The sequence below is a fragment of the Orbilia oligospora genome (assembly GCF_000225545.1).
Source record: "Orbilia oligospora ATCC 24927 unplaced genomic scaffold scaffold00080, whole genome shotgun sequence".
NCBI lineage: Eukaryota > Fungi > Ascomycota > Orbiliomycetes > Orbiliales > Orbiliaceae > Orbilia > Orbilia oligospora.
The window spans coordinates 154,411-174,486 of NW_011645637.1; the positions used below are offsets into that span (position 1 = coordinate 154,411).

At 44.1% G+C, this 20,076-nt stretch overlaps 5 protein-coding genes across 5 annotated transcripts; 3 read left to right on the forward strand and 2 right to left on the reverse strand.

Annotated features, from left to right (window-relative positions):
- Positions 1 to 609: 609 nt before the first annotated feature.
- Positions 610 to 5,656, reverse strand: AOL_s00080g47 (uncharacterized protein; the record flags this gene model as incomplete). Its single annotated transcript, XM_011124422.1, has 4 exons — positions 610 to 1,433; positions 1,631 to 2,311; positions 4,234 to 4,943; positions 5,010 to 5,656. The coding sequence occupies 4 exons, from the start codon at positions 5,654 to 5,656 to the stop codon at positions 610 to 612; spliced, it is 2,862 nt and encodes a 953-aa protein (XP_011122724.1).
- Positions 5,657 to 7,274: 1,618 nt separating this feature from the next.
- On the forward strand, positions 7,275 to 8,735 carry AOL_s00080g48 (uncharacterized protein; the record flags this gene model as incomplete). Its single annotated transcript, XM_011124423.1, has 1 exon — positions 7,275 to 8,735. The coding sequence occupies one exon, from the start codon at positions 7,275 to 7,277 to the stop codon at positions 8,733 to 8,735; it is 1,461 nt and encodes a 486-aa protein (XP_011122725.1).
- Positions 8,736 to 8,995: 260 nt separating this feature from the next.
- On the reverse strand, positions 8,996 to 10,669 carry AOL_s00080g49 (uncharacterized protein; the record flags this gene model as incomplete). The annotated part of the gene is made up of 1 exon (XM_011124424.1): positions 8,996 to 10,669. One exon carries the CDS (start codon positions 10,667 to 10,669, stop codon positions 8,996 to 8,998), a length of 1,674 nt encoding a protein of 557 aa, XP_011122726.1.
- Positions 10,670 to 14,768: 4,099 nt separating this feature from the next.
- Positions 14,769 to 15,398, forward strand: AOL_s00080g50 (uncharacterized protein; the record flags this gene model as incomplete). The annotated part of the gene is made up of 1 exon (XM_011124425.1): positions 14,769 to 15,398. One exon carries the CDS (start codon positions 14,769 to 14,771, stop codon positions 15,396 to 15,398), a length of 630 nt encoding a protein of 209 aa, XP_011122727.1.
- A 1,045-nt stretch (positions 15,399 to 16,443) lies between these two features.
- On the forward strand, positions 16,444 to 18,636 carry AOL_s00080g51 (uncharacterized protein; the record flags this gene model as incomplete). The annotated part of the gene is made up of 5 exons (XM_011124426.1): positions 16,444 to 16,990; positions 17,058 to 17,393; positions 17,452 to 17,582; positions 17,634 to 18,432; positions 18,485 to 18,636. The coding sequence occupies 5 exons, from the start codon at positions 16,444 to 16,446 to the stop codon at positions 18,634 to 18,636; spliced, it is 1,965 nt and encodes a 654-aa protein (XP_011122728.1).
- Between the last annotated feature and the right edge of the window lie 1,440 nt (positions 18,637 to 20,076).

The following is a 20,076-nucleotide window of genomic DNA, read 5'->3' on the forward strand; positions in this document are numbered from 1 at the left end:
CCACATTTATAGCAACCGCATACCTACTATTTTTTGTGTTGAGGCCTTAAAAATAAACATCTAGATACCTACTTAGGTACCTCTTAAGTACTTATAAGTAAATAAGTAGATATCGAGTACTATACACAAGGTTGATATCGGAGATCCCTAATCTGATCGATGTATCAAAGAGATTCCTGATCAATCGATCGCGAGGTTGCGCCTAATAAATATGTTGCTAGTAGATGCTAATTATACAGAGTCATATATTGCACCCACTCGCGAACAGCAGAACTACCAAAGCTAACCATACCGAAAACCGCAGCGACATATATATAAGGGAATGCAAGTGAGACGGCGTCTGAGAACGAGACTACAAGTGAGACATATAAAAGAAAGCCAGGTTAAGTATAACAATGGAAACGAACAAAAAGGTAATACCAAAGAGGAAACGAACAAGAGTTTACGAGACAAAAGAAAGATACAAAAGCTGCCCGGAAATAATATTGCAGAATACGTCCTTGAAAATCAACTAAAAATGGGATTATAACCAAAAAAAAATTGGAAATTGAAAATTGAAACTCATCGAAGTGAACAAAAGATAAAGTAAAAAGATGGAACATAAAACAATCACGTAGGTGCGGCAACCTTGCGCCGCCCTTGATCTACCCCTTCTATACCATGAGCCGTTTCATCATCACCAGCTTTAGAATTCTCAAACTTAGCCTCCCGCTTCTTAAAAAACCCACCCCCAGATCCACTTCCGCCGCCTCCTCCCCGAGGTCCACTATTATATTCAAATTCTGCGGGGAAATCATAGTTTCCGGGGGGATACTCATAGGAATAACCACCACTATCCCCACCACTGGTCCCGTCGTCTATAAGGTAGTTTTCATAGTCCGCAGGGATATCCATGGGGAAGAAACTTGGGGCGTCTTGTCCAAGTGGAAGCGGCTGGTTCGCATTGGGCAATGGCCAAAGACTAGCTTGCTGCCGTGCATAAGCCTCAATATCGACTGGAAATGGATCCTCTTGTGGTAGGCCTCCACCTTGGTAATTTGGGTTAGAATGCGGGTCTTCAGGTGAGGGAGCCGGATCAAAACCTGCGTCATCAAATGGGAGACTTGGGACCGCTTCTTGATGTCCGTCTAATAATGCATCTAGTTCGCGTAGTAAATCCTCTCCTACGCTCTCTCCTAAACCCTCGAGGAAATACGGCGGTTCATTTGGAGAAGCAACATTGACTCTAAAACCGGGGTTGTAACCAATCGTCTGACCTGGGCGTTCAGCCAACTCCTTAGGCACCCACCAACGGAAATCCCGGTTGAATGGTTCATCCCGAATATAGTCGGGAATCTGATTAAACGCATCCTGGAATGCGTGCCAAGTCAAGCCTTGCTGAATGTGCTCTGCTGATAGCTGATTGCCAATAAGAACAATAGCGCAGTAACAACCTGTCATTCCAAGTCAGCTTTTACCCTCAAAATCGGCCATATAGTTCCTGAGCCTGTCTAATTTCTAAATGTTTTATACAAGACTGTGTGTATGTGTGTATACAGATCAAGATGTGGGAAAGGGGATCGGATTGTTGAATTGTACTATCTTGGGTCCGGGTTGATAGATACGATCCTCTGGTTGAAGGGCATCTTACCGTAGAACCATGTGCAAAAGAGAGCCCAAGACCCGGAAAAGCATCCACTTTTTTGACCTCTCCGCCCCTCCTTTGGCTTCTTAGGCCCGCGATGTGCGAATGTAATATTTCCTTGCGCGTCGCACAAGCATTGACGGCAATCCCGTTGTTCATTTCGAACATTCTGCAGTAACGAGTCGTTTTGATCCGGATTCCACTGGACATTCTCATCCTGATCAACAACCAGGTGTTTTCTATAATCCCTGATTTTCGTGGCCCATTGTCTAACGTAGAGAATATGGGGACTATACACACCAAGCGCCTCGTCTTGGTGATTAACCGCATTTGGCGGCATAAGGTGACGAGGCCCTGCATAGTCGGCTATAAGTGCTCTGATTTTATAATTTAGTGTCCAGTCTGGGTTTGGGCATTGTATTCGTAATTTTGAACTATAAAAGAACTCAGGGCCGACGGGATCCCTAGGCCGTTTATCGGATGTTTGAGGACTAGTATGAAGAACTACGGAAGTGGCGGTGGGGCTTGACGAATAACTATCAACCGATGTCGAAGCATCCGTAGCAATTGTAGAAACACTACTAGTAGTCTCTCTGCCTTTGTTCGTAGAGCCAACAGAGCTGGCAGTTATCCCCATGTCCATGGCCCCGGCTGGTACGGCATGGGATGAATTGATGACGCATGATGCTAACAAAATAAGAGCCGTTAAAAGTATTCGACCACCCCGAAAAGAGTACGAACTAAGCACTCCTGGCGACAAAACGTAAGTCCGTTCTCTTAAGGCAGATTTATGCATTGCAAAGGAATCGGCCCTATTGAAAATGGTGTAGTGACTTGGATTAACTGAGCTCAATGCGATCGATTTGACGAGATGAAATTTAATTAAAGAAGTCACCTAGGTACCTGATCAGCTGAGTTAAGTATCCAGCGAAACAAAAAGAGCGCATATGGCATAGATACTTAAGTAGTTTATGCAGTATATATGGTTAGTCCGTCTTGCCTCCAGACCAATGGGTAGTGAATATTCAAAGATCTTAAGATTTGACATGGTCCTGTAGCTAGGCCTATATACACCAACAGCCCTCGATGCAAAGAATATTTCGAAACTTGTTTTTATACATGTAACTTAAGAGCGTCAGCTCTAACATCCCCTAACCAACTTATAATCCCAATTGTAGCACATTTGTGCCAAGCAACGAGTCGTTGGTAGGCCTACGGGCATACATATGAGAAGTTCAAAAACTAGAAACTGTCGCCGCCTAGTGTGTAGTACGCAGCTAGTTTAACCGTTTTCCGGACCGTGAATGCGTATACATTATACTGCAGCGCCAATAACAACTAGTATGATTTTCCGCCGTTGCTCAGCCTCAGATCTCGACGGCTACTTACTAATTACTACCGGTACCTTCCTACATAGGTAGTATATGTACAATATTATTTAGTATTCAACTCGAATTCTAGGATTTTAGGGCTGGCATCGCCACATATATGCCTGACGCGATATACCTACTTAAGTACGAATAAACAACCGATCATGCGCAGAGCTGAGCTAAGCTAGGCTAAGCTGGTTTAAGGTCGAGACTGAAATTACAATCAGCAGAGAAATTAGAATAAATTAGGCTCAGTGAGTGCATGGCATGTGGGCATGGAGCTGGGCGAGTCTTTGAGTGTTTGTGGTGGGAAGGGCCGGCTAGCGCTAGCTCGCGCGAGACCAGGCGCAGATGTGAGGCAGGAGTTAGTTTTTGAGAATTTTGAGAACAATTGCATTGTGTTGTTGTTGTGTTTTGGGTTTTGGGTTTCAGTGACACCAACGCACAGTCTCGACACTAAACCAGCTTAGCTCAGCCTCGAAACCAACACACAGCACAAATACCACAGTTTGGTTACGAGACTGCACAAATATTAATACCTCAGACCCAGATCAGTGGCTGGGGCTAACAACCAACCCAAATTAAGCTTGAGGAAAGCCTCAGCTCAAATAGATATCGAATATTAATATTCCAGGCGCTTTTGTATTGAGGCAGAGCCCATAGGAGAACTGGAAAACTATGCACGCATATGTTGCAGCAATAATAAATCATGAAACTAACTTGTTTTATTAACTTAACCTAATATCAGAGCCAGAGCAGCGCTGTGCCATGCAACCGTGATATATACTTAAGGGTGTATATCAATGCGTAACTACTCAAGACAACAGATTTTCAATTTCTGGTCAAGACTTTTATGTTGCAGCACTATAACGGGCCAAAGCGGACAAAAGTTGGCAGCCATGCGTATATAGGTAGGTATGACACATATACATATGAAAGTTGAGTTGTATATATGCCATCGATGTACTTACTTTGTCTTTTTTTTTAAAATATATATATATATATATATATATCTTGGAAGCATATATGTGCAATCTAATTTTCCAGATATGTGAACACCTTACATATACGTAGGGTATTAATCAGTACTCAAATTCTAGGAGATGGTCTAAATACCTAATAGCTACTTAAGCAGTATGTGTACATGTACACTGACCGACGATATGATATTGAAGCTATAATATGCATACGTATGCTTAATTAATTATGTATAAACATTTATCGTAAAACCTAACTAACGTAGTAGCATTGTTTCATTGGACACTTTATCGGACACCGTGTCCCCCATCCCGGTATTCAAGAGGAAGTCGCCTCCCGGGATGACCTTCTCAATACCTTTAACCCCTCCTTTCTGCGACTTCGACAACAATAGCTCCTTCATACCCTTCGGATCCAACTTCAAATCGGGGTTTTTAGCTAACAAGTCCGCAACTACTCCTGCAACATGAGGCGATGCCATAGAAGTCCCGTCGATTGCCATGACAGCACGAGGACCCGTATTCCAGGTACTGACAATACCAACCCCGGGTGCATGGAGAGTAACACACTTCCCAAAATTCGATTGGACCCATCGGTTGTCCGTGATGTCAATGGCACCAACGTTAATAATTGGAATCTGGGTAGATAATCTGCCCGGATCGCTGGAGCAAGCATCGGTGTTTTCGTTTCCTGATGCAACGACGACATGCATGCCGGCGTTTAGTGCTCTTCGCAATAGATCGGACATTGCGGGTGAAAAGGCTGGGCCTCCGAGAGACATGTTCATAACTGAACCTTTAAAACCAGGTTCTTCTTTGCGTTTCAGGTGGGAGGCGAAGGCGGCGTCGATTCCGGCAATTATGCCGGCGTCGGATCCGAAATTAGATGCGTCTAGAACTTTACAACCTAGGATATTGACATTCTTGGCGACACCGTAGGTTAAAGACCCGATAGTCCCAGCGGTATGTGTACTATAAGTATCAATTAGCATATGCACCGAAGCTATATGTATGTAAGTTAAATTTTGGAAAACCCACCCGTGCCCATGATCATCCTTCCCATCATCTCCAAACGCCGTAAATATCATCTTCGCTCGACCGTTAAAATCCACATGGTCGATATTAATCCCAGAGTCGATAGAATAAACATCAACCCCATCCCCAGACAACCTATCAAAATGATATTTAAAGAATAAATCATCAACCCTCCTATCTCCCAAGTCAATCTTCTCCTTCTGAGATATCCGTTCAAGTCCCCAAGGTGCCGTCGTCTGTTCGACCAATGCATCCGCCTGACGTTTCGACAATGCAAAGCTAGCGCTGTTGGTCATATCTCTCGCCTTAAGCCCCGAATTCGAAACCGGCCCGGATCTTTTATGATTCCTTTGCATAAATTCAACGTTTTCTAGGGATGCAATGTCATGAGCGTGGGACTCTAGAAGAGATATGCTGAATCCCCTCATGTGAGTGCCGAAGGTTGTGGCTTTTGTGTGGTCGAGTCCCATTTCGTCTATTACTTCGCCCAACGATCGTTTTTCATGTTCGGCTAGGATGAAGAGGAAATCATCCTGTGGCTCGTTATTTTTTAGGTCGGTTTGTGTTCTTGAGGCTGCTGGGGCGGCGAATGTAACTGGTATGGTGCAGAGGAGGAGGAGATAACTCGAGATTACAGCTAGAGACTTCATTTTTGATATATTGATATATATATCAATGATAAAATAAATTATTTGTTAACAACCGTTAGATTACTTATTATCGCACAGCGATAAAAGCGATATAAATTATAAAAAAAAGTATATTAAATAAACGAGTGAAAGAGAATCGAAGAAAACGACCAGCGTTAGCGGTAAAGGACCAGCCTAACCTTTCGAAAAAACAGGAACAAAATATTTTTAGTTTTCAAAAGAAGATAACCAGGATTAGAAAGAAACGAAGAAGAAAAAGAAGATCCACTCTTCTTTATAAACCAAGTCACGAATCGGCATCATATCCGCTTTCTAGAATGCAATATCAAACAACAGGGCCTGACCGTTCCATATATTCAAACCAAGAAAGAAAAAAAAAAAAAATCAATCATAGACACTCAAGCACCAGACGATATCATTTTGTTTCCGAACATACTCATAGCCGCGTGGATCTGGGGATAGCTTGTTAGAAAGCCTTGCGCATTAATCGTGAAGACAATACAAAGCTGGTGGTTGGCAGCTGGGAGGCAGCACGTTTGAACGGGTGTAATAGAATCTTCGCAGCACCCGAAAAAACATGACATCAGTCTGCAGAGTATGATATTATATGAGCCTAAGAATAGGAACCCTCCAGTTCCGAATTATATGATAGAGAACCTCAGGGTAAAAAAAAAACCCTTTTAAATTTGAATGTCGAAAATCCTCCGGCCTCCTGTTGAAGGAGTTGTTGTGGTTGAAACATCCCTGATGTAGCAGAGTGACAGGGGTTGCTTTTCTCCGATTGGCTGGATTGGACGACCTATTTCCTATCTGGAAAAAGTGTTGTTATAACGAGCGAGCTGCATAAAACAGCGACGGGCGGTGCCTGTTTGGCATCAAGACACTATGAAATTGAAGACAAAGAAATGTTCTGGAGATGTGTATGACCCATTATCGACTGATTTCGGAGGCCTTGAAGGCTCTCTCTGCAGAAGAGTTAGTACAATTGTAGTCTAAGTGTTTGAATTATCAGGGAATCGTCTGTTTTTAAAATGTCCGTTGGCGAAAGGACAATTCAATATCTACTTCGTCGTGAAGAAACCAGTTCTCTTTTTACCTGTAGTGGCAGATGGATAAGTATTACAATTGATATTGTAATAAAATAATGATAATTGATGAAACTGAATTCCCTTAAATATCATTTCTCTTTTTTAGCACTAGTCGATGACATAAGTTTTCCATGATTTGAGGTTTAGAACTAGGCGGCTGGGAGGGCTGCAGCTGAAGCGGTTCGTTTCAAGCCACCTGCAAGATTCTCGCCTTCGAAGCCAGATTCAAATTGTTTCTCCTTCAAATCTGCTAGCGCATAACCCACACGACATGTTATATAAGTAAAGATACCCACCCGACATCCTAGTTCCCCCTCTTCTGTAATCTTTCAGAGCTATACCATTCAACGTCCTTTCGGGCACCCTTCCTCTCTTTTTATTTCTTTCTTTCATTTCTTTTTTTTATTCATTTCTTACCTCCGTGAGGTTTTGAGTCGTTCTGGTAACGCTCATTTACAAATTTTATACTCATTTATTTTTTCTTCCATATAGTTTTTGTTAAAGCTTTTGCATATATAAAACTCTCCAAAATGAAGACTTCAACATTCCTAATTGCCCCTCTTTTGATTTCTTTTTCTTCAGCAAGTTTGATTGGCAGAAATAATGGTGCAATCGCAGAAGTACAGAGATCGGGATATTTAACAGAGGCCGGTGTGCAGCAGGCAGGGGGGCCTATCGCTCGAAAGTATATCAGACGTGATCGAGTACGCCGTCAGATACCCCAATTGCCTAAAGTACCCACCGAAGGTGTTCCAGGAGCGCAGCCACAGCTTCCTGGAGTAATCCCAACTGTTCCTGAAGTCGCGTCGTCAAGTGTGCAGGCAGAAGAACCAGCAACTACGGTATTGATGGTTGCTCCTACTACAGCACCTATCGCCGTAGTACCGGTTGTTCCTATTGCTGAACCGGTTGTACCGGTTGTACCGAGCGCTGCACCAGTAGTACCAGTGGTACCTATTGCTACACCCGTAGTGCCGGTCGTTTCTAGCGCGGCGCCAGTGGTACCGGTTATTCCTAGCGCGGCACCAGTTAAGCCAGTGATACCGGTAGTACCAGTTACACCTGGTATGCCAGGCGGCCCAGGCGGTCCAGGAGGTCCAGGTGCTGCGCCAATTGTTATCCCTCCAGGAAGTGGTGATCTCCCCGGTCGAACACCAACCGGCCCAGTCGACGAGCCCCTAAAAGTCGAGGGAGACCTTCCACCAGGATTCTCTGTAATTGGGAGTGTAACTGCCCCTTCAGGTGTCCTAGAAGAGCCAGTTAAGCCAAGTGCCGCTCCATCAGCAGTAGTTCCAAGCAACGTGGCTACAGTGGCACCTGTTCCAGTTTCTAGCGGTGCTGCAGGACTTCCTCCCGCTGTCCCAACTTCTCAACCAGCCGATGGACTCCCTACATCCGGTGCACCAGAGCTCCCCGCTGCTACCACTGGTTTGGCAAAACTTCCTCTCACTAGCGCTCCGGCCAATGCACCAGCGTCCAGCGTTCAAGCTAGCCCACCCCTCTCGACCGTTCTAACAGGACTCTTCACATCAAGTGCTCCTGCTGCCCTTCCAATTCCTTCCACACCATCCCAGGTAGTTCCTGTAGTCCCAGGCTCCGGAAACCCCGTTGCCGGCCGTCCAAGCTTTGGAAATGTTCAACCCGTAGTATCCTCAGCTGTCGCTGAACCAACCCTTCCAGCTCTTCCCAACGGATTCAGCGTTATTTCAAGCAATATCCCAGCTGCCGCTGCCGCTACCGCAGGAATGCACGACTTTAATCGAAATACCGCAGGGAGCCAGGCTTCAGCTACTTCGAGCAGTCCGGGTGCGGGTGTTACGCCTACTGGTCTAGCTGGACTTGATAATGGTACTGGGGTAGCTGGGAATTTGCCAGCCGGGTTTAAGGTTATTGAAGCGCCTGCGGCGACTACCCTTGTTAGGAGAGTTCGACGTCGGTCGATTCCACAGAATGATGAGGAGCTTATGTATCGTTACGGATCTAGTAAATAGTTATTAAGTTAGTTTAGGAAATGGCGGTCGGCGTTTTTGAATTTAGCAATTTATATAAATATACTTGTTTGATTCCCCTTTACTTTTATAGAACCACGAGATAATATCGATACCAATATTTGTGACATCCATTTTAAACACTAGCTAGGCCTAGTCCTTGAAATGGATACAAGCCTATTGTAGATACCAGGGAACTATCGATGAGCTTAAGCCCCAAATTGATCTTGATTTCTCAAGGAATATTTTAGTTAACTGAATATTTACAAATCGAGGTCTAATTTCCTATCTAGTATATCACCCAGCTCATCATGATCCCCATCAAATCGTTTTTTACATGCAGTTTTTCCAGGAATCTTAAATCTCATCCCCTTCGCCAACTTTGCGCCCTTTGATATTTTTATTTTTCCCTTACAATTATTATCTCTCTTAATTCCAAAGCGCTCTGGTATTTCAGCTTCATCGCCATCGCCGAGCCAACCTCCGGAGTCATATTCCTCCAATTCCTCTCGACGGTCTACAATTATTTTGCATTTGCCGTCAAGGCCACAAGATAAACTTTCGTAAACCCAGTAAGTTTCAGGATACCTCCACAGCTCCCAATCGCAGTATCTATACCCCCACTGAATTAACCTCCAAGTGTCCCAAACACTAGCGGTGAGATCAATTGCAAAGGAACCACCCAACATCCCACTCTCCGAATGGCCATCGCCGCCAAAAATCACGTATACGCAAAACCCGAGATCAGCCCCGCGTCGTAGAAATTTTTTCCCTGTGGGGAAGTGAAGCGGCAAATGGGGGATGGAAGGATGTTCGGCATCTACTTTCTCTCCATCGAAGATAGTTAGATGCAAGAAATACAGATCATAGTTATGATCATTGCGATTCCAGTATGAGATGCTTTGTTCAAAAGACAGATGATAGTTATGACTATCGTGACTCCAGAATGGGATGTTTCGTTCTTTCGAGATTTGTAGAATGGATGGATCGGTTTTAACGTGCGTAAATGGTATATATCTCTTTAACTGGGCAGGACTCCATAATTGAGAACCATCTTCGCGTATATTTCGATAATCAGGCATCTCGTGGAGTAGTAGCAAGCCCGTAATCGCCCTATAAGCACTAGCATCTTCACCCTTAATGTTCTCTTTCGCGACTTTTTCAATTTCGTCAACCAGAAAGTCACGAACTGTCCTGATGTGGATGTTCTCCCAAAACCCCCAGTCCCTGCGCATGTTGACGAAGCCGCGACGGTAATGGAAATATAAGTTGACGAGCAACAACAGCCTATAAATAGCTATCACAATCCGTCGCTCTTCCGTCACCGTCGCAAGAAAAAACCTCTCGCGTCCCGAAATCTTTTCGATTTTAGCCCCTTCCTCCAATGCGGACGGAGATCCCGAAATCTTGCACTTTTTCAAAAGCTCCGCCTTTATGAATCGCTGATAGACCTCCAGTACGAACAGGTGAGTCTTCGCCAGCGAGTCGACTTCTTTCTTCCCTACTGGGTATTGACTATAATTCCTCCATTTGAGCCGAACATCGGTTCTAGCCGTCGCAAAAGCGACCGGGTCAATATTTTCCTTACGTAGCAACCCCCAAGCGGCTCCGTGCTTAATTTCTTCAACGAGAGTGCTATTGGTCGGAGGGCTGGGGTAAGATATGTATTCCGCGACACTTTGTAATACCTCGAGTCCCGATGGTTGGAATTTGCAGAGTCTGTCGCGGTATACGGCTAACCATAGTGCTTCTCGTCTATAGTTTTGGATATCTTGGAAGCATATGGTTTCATCGATTAGGTTTTGGTGTCTGTGGTATATTGAAGCGTAGACTGGTGAGGCTTCGCATAGAGAGTATAGGGAGCGAAAATCGTCGAGTTGGGTGAGAATTGAGTATTTGATGTCGATGGGGAGAGATTCGAGGGTTTTGGTGGTCATGATCGATTATAATCGAAGATATGTTTTTATATTATAAAAATTAAATTAAGTAATTATCTGAGTAACCCCGACTTTGGGAGGTTCAGAGGGGTTTGGCTCTATCTATTCAATAGATTGTGGGCCGGTGATAATTATAATTTTGAAATTGTTGCAGTTTAAAACAGATACTTATGAATTGCTAGACCACGCTTGTATTTATTGCTGAAGTATTACTCTACAAACTTATATTATAGACCGTTTATATGCTTTTTTGAGAAACCTGCGCAATTCAACGGATATCACAAAAGTCCCTTGCCCAAAATTCGGCGTGCAGATGCGAAGCCTGAAAGCCAGGCAAGGCGGCCTGATCATAAAGGTTTGAACTCAGCCACGTCTATGACTGCACTGTCAAACATCCCTGTCATCCCAGAGATACAATGTCGAATCGAGCTCAACCATTCGCATGCACACAGGAACCATTCGCCAATTCATTAAAAAAAAAGAAGAAATTACTGGAGATTTTAGTTTTATTTGTATTTTACGGTAGTGAGTATACTAGTAGTCGAATCCCAGTTCTCAAGGTCGTATCAGGTATACCAGACGAAGCCATCTAGATCTCCTAGGGTTCAGGCATTTAGTAACTATACTGTACAAGTACAAGGTCCACATAAAAATATTCTAGACATTCCAGTACCGTATACCTCAGCACATAGTATTATACGGAAGTCGTATTGAAAATTTGCCAAACATTTTATGAACGAAGCTCCATTTTTTTCGATCTATAATTATTTCTAGATCCCAGATTTCAACCGTCTTATCATAGGCCCGAGCCCTCCATTATCCAACACTGCAGATTATATATAAGTGCCGTTAGGATCATTGAATTCTATAAAAATAAAAATTTTAAAAAAAAAGGATTTTTCCACATGAATACCCTCTCGATAAATTCCGAATAGTCCATGCGCACTGATCACAACCCAAGAATTTTTGGTTCTCATTCGCGTAGGATCCGGAACGGGACGCTATATTAAAATATTAGATAATATAGGAAAGTGGTGTATAGACTGCCAGAATGTAGGACGGAAATGATGCTATCGTTCTATACGGGGAGCATTCTGAAATCGCTTTTGATCGTATGTAAATACGCCTTGTCGTCTGGCTTTATATAATTATTGCAAATGATTGACAAACATATGATAGCTGTATATATTTCTGTGTCTTCCTTCTTCGCACCCCTCTCTTTCTTTTGAATGGCATAATGTATACGTATGGTAGTTGTAAATTGTATACCCGAACGACAAAGTGTATATAAGTATGCTGATGTGTATGTCCATTTTTAGAGCTGCGAGTACCCATTGAAACTACTTAGGTACTTATTTACTAGCCTTGATTTTTTTAACATCTAATCGAATATAAATATAAGTTTTTGGTAACTTGATCGGTAATATCGGTATTCTAGAGCGGCTCGGAAGTCCTCATGGACTTCTTCGACGGCTCCAAGTATTTTTGCATCTCCCAGGCCGGGCAAATCGACTCATACCAGGGTCGGCTCGCCTTTTTAATGGAAAAATCCCAAACGGGGAGAATACTTTATTTGTACACATGAATTAGCCCAAACCATCGTTTTCGAGTCCTCCATGTTGGTTTTAGAACTCTGATCTTTTAATTTTTAAGTTCGTGTCTTTTGGAGGTCAGATACATCATCATCGTCTGTTCCGTAAGTTATAGCAAACCACCTTTTCCGAATTTCACCTTTTAGGAACTTCTCCTTGCAGTTGGTGAGCTCCAGTATTAAATATATAAATATCTCTTAATCCATAGTATTTCGGAATTGGTCCTCAGTGGAATATAATCCCGAATTTGATAACCTTCTTTGAGGCCGGGATTTCATACGGGGAGTCATCCAAGCCCATGGCCTAATTAATATTACCTAATTCTTTCTTTGGGCTAGCTTATCGTCGAACTTAGCGGCCCCTGGAGCTTTCAGTTCCAGTGTATAGTAATAATATATATTGATTCCTCATGTACAATGTGAGACTAACAAGACTAACGTATAAAGGTCCCCACAACATTGTTGAGGACACAAGTGCTTTGTCTTCGGTATATATCGATTCAACTTCCTCGTCCCCTTTTTGAAGCCTTTTGCGTCAAGGGCCAGCGAGGTACTCAGATACATCAACCAATGTCGAAACCATTGCTGTATCAATTTATGTTATGTTGTGAATGAATATAACGGAACGAATACCGCTTTTGGTAAAATATGCTTGTTGAGTGTAGTGTTTTACTTCAGTAACATTCTTCTCAAAGTTTTCTCGGGCAGCCATTCGTTCGCCGGACCCCAGTCTGAAACTTCTAAAGCGTTAAAAACTCCAGGTCATTTGTAGCTCGTTCTTCAATTATCATGCTCTTCGCAGAGGTTCTCAAGTACGTTATTCCTTTTGACTTTGATCTTGGGTCCCTTCCGAGATAACACATTGGCTTGAATTCTCGTCTAGCTTCAATAAATTCTAGGCCGACACGGGAACATGACGCGTCAGGGTTGGCCAGGTCTAGATGCCGAAACCAACTTCCCATTCAAATGTGAAGATAGTCCTTTGTGTAAATGTAATCCGCATATGTTCTCATTCTTCCAACCTCATGTCGCTTATCCGAGCCACTCGCCCTCCTATCCCCAGGCGAAAAGCTTGAAGACGCCATAACTGTGTAGTGTCCCTGGGGTCTTTTCGGGACAGTTTCTTGTCTGGTGAGGTTCGCCTTTCGGCCAACCTATCGTTCGAACTTCACCTGGGTAAGGCGATTAGAAATAGTAGGTTATTTCTATTCGATCATTTTAGGTTCTTTAGGCTTTTGTAGTCTTTGATAGATGGCTACAATGTGCCTTCTTTTCTCTTACATACATGTTGAGTTTTCTTAGTTGAATGGCCCATTTTTTAGGCCTGAACCGAAACGGCCGTATCATAAAAATATAATTTCAGTCTTGCAAGCGGAACAAGGCGTCTGTATTGCTCCAAATAAACTCAGGGTTGATATATCTGCTCATGAAGAGACTTTCGCGCCTGATGTAAAGCTGGATCTTGCTCTAGTCTCAAGTAAAGAGTAGATCAATCACATCTCAAGAATGTTTCTCTAGACAAAACATGAGCCAGAGAACCGGTCTGCGCCCTGAGGTAGGCGGGCCTGGGGCTAGCAGAGCCTATGCTGAAGGGTGACGGCATGGCATATGGTGGTATATATATATAGTCTTCCGTTAGAGACGGAAGGTATATGTGATTATGTGAGAGTTAGATGCACGACGAGAGAGATGGTGGTGGTGGAGGAGGAGGAGGAGGAGGAGAAGGATGTAAGTGAAAGGGATTGGTTTTGTAGAGAAGGTGGGTTTTATAGTTGAAGGCTTTTGCTGAGATCGTGGTATTGTTGATGGAAGTCTCTAGACGTCACGTCACGCCTTTGTGGATCGAGAAAGATACAATAGAAAGCTCCCGTTCAAGACTCAGCTTCAGAAGATTATTCTAGAAGGAAGCAGTGTAACCTCTAGAAGTATCAAAATAGTTGCAGGAGAATGGAAGATCCTACCTTCCCAGCGAAACTAACCCGTCCGGTAGAATCTCGGTTCAATTCCCATCTGGATTAATAATTCAAAAGCTTAGAATGCGAGATCTGCGTTGTAGATGTTGTATATTTCACCCCGCCAAAGTACCTGCACCCCACATGGGAAACGTTGCATGGCAGTTGACACTCCAGAAAACCAAAGAAACCCGCGCCGGAACGCCTTGAATCGGTAAATGAATGTAAAGAGGACATGTAACCTGGGATTATAAATCCGAAGTTTCTCCGGCCATAGACGTCGATACCGCGGTATTACGTTATGACATCCAAAGCTTAAGCTCTATGACTGGTTTGCATGGGAGCTTAGGTCGTACCATGCACGGAACCAGCTGCACGTAGCTGCTTCCGAATAGCGTTGCCGTCTCCGACGCAGAGAGCCTCCTTGGTGCATATAAACTTGTGACAGAGCAGGACACCCCAGATTTTGACCAATACGATACGCATCGATACGATATCAAAGAAAAATCCATCTTGAACCTTTCAGCTCGACAAGAACTACGACTACCATATCACAATGTCTACACCTGGGAAAGCCCACTTCAAGATCCCAGCGATCGCCGGTACTGATATCTGGAGGAAACCTTCAACCTTGCTTGGGGCGAAACCCACAAATGTCTTCAACGCACCAACAGCATGCCTCGGCAGCAAACTGTTAAGGAACTTCCGCAGAGCCAGAATCTCATTTTCCCTTCCTCCCCGCTCGGAGTTGAACAAGTACGACCAAGGAGGCCTTCTCCTTTCCCTCAAACGAGAGGGCGAACTGAAAGAGAATTCACAGTGGATTAAAACCGGTATTGAATACTACCTCGACGAACCATGGGTTGGCACAGTATGTTGTGACAAATGGGCCGATTGGTCTATCGCTCCTCTTGGAGGGGAGGCTGATTCCGAAACAGAAGGCCCAACAGCTACTATTGAAGTTGAGAGGTCGGATGATGAGCTTGGAAAGAGTTTGTGGATTTATTTGATCAAGGGAGACAAGAGGATTCCTCTGAGAGAGGTGAACTGGATTTTCGCACAGGATCATGAAGATGTGTGGTTGGACGTTAGTGCATATACGGCTAGGCCGTTGGCAAAGGAGGGGAAGGAGAAGGAGGAACTGATAGTGAAGTTTTGGGACGATGAGGTTGTTTGGGGGGCATAAGACCGCTCGAGTTCGCTCAGACCTCAAGCTTTATAATACAGTGTGACACCATCGAGAGAGAGATGGCGTATGTATGCATGTACATATCCACAGATAATCGATATTCACTCTATACCTCAATTGTCGGCCCTGAACTTGAAGCAGACATTAGTAAACAGGCCCTAGCGGCTCATGCACATCGCACACAGTCTATCCGAACCGAGTGGTCGAGTTCAGCCCAGGCCGAAGCGACGGTTATTCATGGCCCCGGCTGGAGAACAAGCGTGACTCTGGCGCTGCAGCTGGAAGCAAGAACAAAGGCGAAAGCGGGAAATTTATCATCAATACAGACTGTACTGAAAAAGCCTCTAGCTGGCCACTGGCCCCGCTCTAAGACGACTTCTTGACTTTTTCGATTGGTACCTGGCAGATACTTGATTAATTAGTAGATCGATTCGGATAGAACACGGCACTCCGATGCACTAGCCGCCATCTACCCGCACGTAAAAACCCAAAAAATTTTTATTAAAAAAAATATAGAATCTGCTTTCGTAGGATATAAAGAAGGTAAGTTGGTGCTGTTCCGGTCTTTATCCACAGAGTCCATATTATTGGATAATTCGGGCGCGGTCCTCACGTCACGGCGTAATTAATCAGTAAACTCCATGGTTATGCACTAGCTGGGGCAGCTGCCAGACAAACCGGAGCTCAACCTCACTTTCTCCCAACTACTGACCTACCTCCTCTGTAACCCAACCAGAAGGACTCCCTTCACTACTGAGCAAGTACTCGTGACACCGGACAGTACCCGGTTGCTTCGCTGTCTGCGTTCCTCTCCCAGGGCCACTGTATTGGATCCCTCGAGTATACCTCCACCATATAACCTATATCTCTCGTGTCTTGTTCTTCATACCCTTGTCACCATCGGACGGACACACCGTACCACCACCACCAATCCACCACCACTACCACCGGCGGAGTCGGCCTGAACCAGACCAAAATTCGCAGCTTCAAAGAAAAGACTGGCATAACCGGTCTGAAATTTTACCCAACAAGATAAAAAATCATGGCGAGTGGTAGTAGTTACCATACAGTCGCCGCGAGCGGGACATCCACCGTTGTCCCACGCTCACAAGGCTCGTCCTGGGCTTCGATTGTGTCCGGCCAGCCTTCTCGCCCTCGCATTTCATCGTCCACGTCCACAGGGCTTCGTACCCAACGAAACGGAAGTTATGCGAATCTATCTGAGATCGGTTCGCAAACCGGGCGATACTACAATACCGCTTTATCCAATGCTTTCAACACACAATCCAAGCTGTCACGACTCCCGGTCTCGTTGCCAAGCTACCTAGAAGACTCGCTATACGCCGAAAGGTTGGACGCTGTCCGAGATTCATCCTGGGGTTCTACCGTGCCGAGTAGAACACCGTCATATACGTCGGTTGGATTACATGCCGCGCAGTCTAGAGGGACTGGATTGAAGTTAGATGTTAAGGACACAGTCTCGTCGCCCGATGATGATCTGCCGACACCATTACCGACAAAATGGAACGAAAATGATAGGAGTGGGGGGATAGAAGTTTCACATGATGGTCTAGATGTTCAGTTCCCAGGTAGGGTATTTGGTATGCCCCTAAGCTCGCGTGGAGCAGCTATACTAAGGCTCGAGTTGAGCGACAGGACCGAGTAAGGTGAACGAATACGACTCAGCCTCCGTACGAGCGGACTACTTTATCCCTAGGTCATGTGGAGTCTATTATTACGAAGTGGCCATTATGAATAAGAGCCGGGAAGGTCTTATTAGTATAGGATTTTGCGGCGGTGACGTCCAACTCAACAGACTGCCAGGTTGGGAGCCGAATTCATGGGGTTATCATGGCGATGATGGAAAGTCGTTCTGCTGCTCGGGGATGGGAAAGGCCTATGGACCACAGTTTAACACAAAAGATGTTATTGGTTGTGGAATCAACTTTAGAACACATACTGCGTTCTTCACACGAAACGGACAGATGCTAGGTACTTCAATCCCGACAACAACTTTCTGGATGGCTCTAATAATTTTCGTCCCTCATAGGCACGGCTTTTAGAGATATTCCAAACGACAAGAAACTTTTCCCGGCAGTGGGTATGAAGAAACCAGGGGAACATATAAGAGTAAACTTTGGACAGGAAGAGTTCAGCTTTGATATTGACGGATATATGAAGGTATAGAGAGTAATCTGCTTAATGACAAGATTAGTTGCTAAATTGTCACAGGCGGAGCGAAAATCAGCACTTCAGGAGATCAGCGACAGCCAGGTGGAGAGCCTATGTCCTCCGCTAGATGAGGCGGCCTTAATACAATCACTCATTTCCTCATACCTACAGCATGACGGGTTTGTAGAGACGGCAAAAGCATTCGCGCAGGATCTACAAGCCGAACAAAACGCGCTAAGTAATAATGGAAAGTCGAAGCCAATAGAGTTAATGGAGGATGAGAATGCAATTCACAGACAAAGTCAGATCTCCTTCTGCCTGATTATGCGGGACTATTCAGTTGACCATATTGTAGATATACGGACAGCAATCCTCGACGGCGACATCGACAAAGCTCTAGAGCTCACACATAAGCATTATCCAGATGTCCTCACGACGAATGAACATATCAACTTCAGAATCCGCTGCCGCAAATTCATTGAAATGATGCGACAGTCCGCCGAAACCACAAATGGGCGAAAGAAGGTCCCTATATCAGCATCGAAGCGTCGTGCTTTTGAAACTTACGAAGACGAGGATGTCGATATGGACGGTGGAGATGCTCGTAGTGATATGGACCTCGATGAACCAACACCTATCACGGGTCCAGCAGCACCTGATTTGGATATGCTTGGTAGGGTTTTGGACTATGGGAGACAGCTGCAAGAGGATTTCAAGGAAAGGCCAGAACTACAAGAAGAGATGGAACAGGTCTTCAGCTTATTCGCTTATTCGGACCCGATGACTTCGCCCATGGCACATCTCTTATCTGAAGATGGACGTGGACCGGTCGCGGAGGCCCTGAACTCTGCGATTCTTGGTATGCTAGTCAAAAATTATCTTCATGACTCAAGATGCTAATGATTCTATAGTATCACTTGGTAAATCCTCGAAGGCACCGTTAGAAAGGCTAGTTCAACAAACAACAGTACTCCTTCGCGAGCTCGGAGAAGAGGGTGGGCCGGCGTCATTTGTTAACATACACCATTGGATCCATAATTTGGAGTTTCTCCCTCACTCGTGAGACCGCATAGGATGTTTCTTTTTTTTCAAGCCCATCTTGCTCACTTTCTTTCCTCCTTCCCTATCTTTTAAAGAAACCGGATTCCCAGTTCTTCGTTCTTTTTTTCGCTCCTATTTCCCTTTTCTATCATTTTTTTTTGACGGGAACTTAGTTTTGGAAGCCTTTTTTTGGTGCAGCATTTCCTCCCATACCAGGTGTACTATGGACTCTCTTCGTTATTATGTTTTCGGTCTTGGAAATCCGACCCAATTTTTTTTCTCTCTTGTATCTCTAACTGCCTCTCCCTCTATCGGCCCTTATTTGGGCGTTTTGCCTTAGACTCTACTCTGCTCTTTTTTTCTTTTGAATTGTCTACCCGATAACCCATTTCGTCTCCAGCACAAATTTGATCAGCCACCACCACCACCACAACCACCACCTCTTCTCCCACCCCCGTCTAGTACCCCTCTTGCGTTACCCCACCTAACTTCTTCTACTTTGTTATTATCAAATGCCGGAGCGTGTACAGAGCCTTTTTTATTATTATTACTATTATTATTACTATTACTATCACTATTATTATCACAGAACTATTACTATCACTATTACTATTACTATCACTTTCCCTACCATTAATGCATTGGCGAGTTTTTCGATCCTAGGTACTTACTCTACATAGAATTGGACGAAGGTATATGTTAAAAAATGTATTATTTACATACTAAGTAGGTATGTTGTGGTCTCGTTCCCAGTAATAGGTAAGTAGATATGTTGTATAAGTAAGTACCCAGCGTGCACCCTGGTATTCAAAATCGGCACAATACTTGACCCTATACATACTTAAGTACCTAAGTACTGGGTAAGTAGGTACTCAGTACATACATGCCGGATAATTATAAACTAAAAAAAAAAAAAAAGTTACAAACAAGAGTCATGCGTCTTCTGACACCCGGACATAATTATAACTAGCAATCAACAATTAATTGACAATGCATTTGTGATATCAAAAATCTGCAAATTTAACAAAAGTAGTAATAAAGTAATTAAACAAAAAAGGTAGGAACGAACGAAGAAGAAAGAAGAAAAACGCCATATTGCAAGAAAGAAGAGGGTTCAAGTAAAATCTTATTATACATACATTCGTGGAAAAAAAAAGAAGAGAGATGGGATAAAATTTAAGAATGGGGGGGTTATTAACTAATTAAGTACTTAAAATGGCTGGTGCAACATACTCCAGAGTAGTTACTGACGGCTTTACGATCATCTCTCCTCTTTCTCTTATATTTATCTTCCTCGTCGTCGTCGTTGTCGTCGCCATCTTCATATCTCTCTCCTCTCCCTCCTCCTCCTCCTCCTCCTCCTCCTCCTCCTCCTCCTCCTCCTCCTTCGTTAGGAGGTCGTAATTTATATCCTACAAGATTAAAAAGAAAGAAAGAAAAGAAAAAAAACGAAAAAAGAACA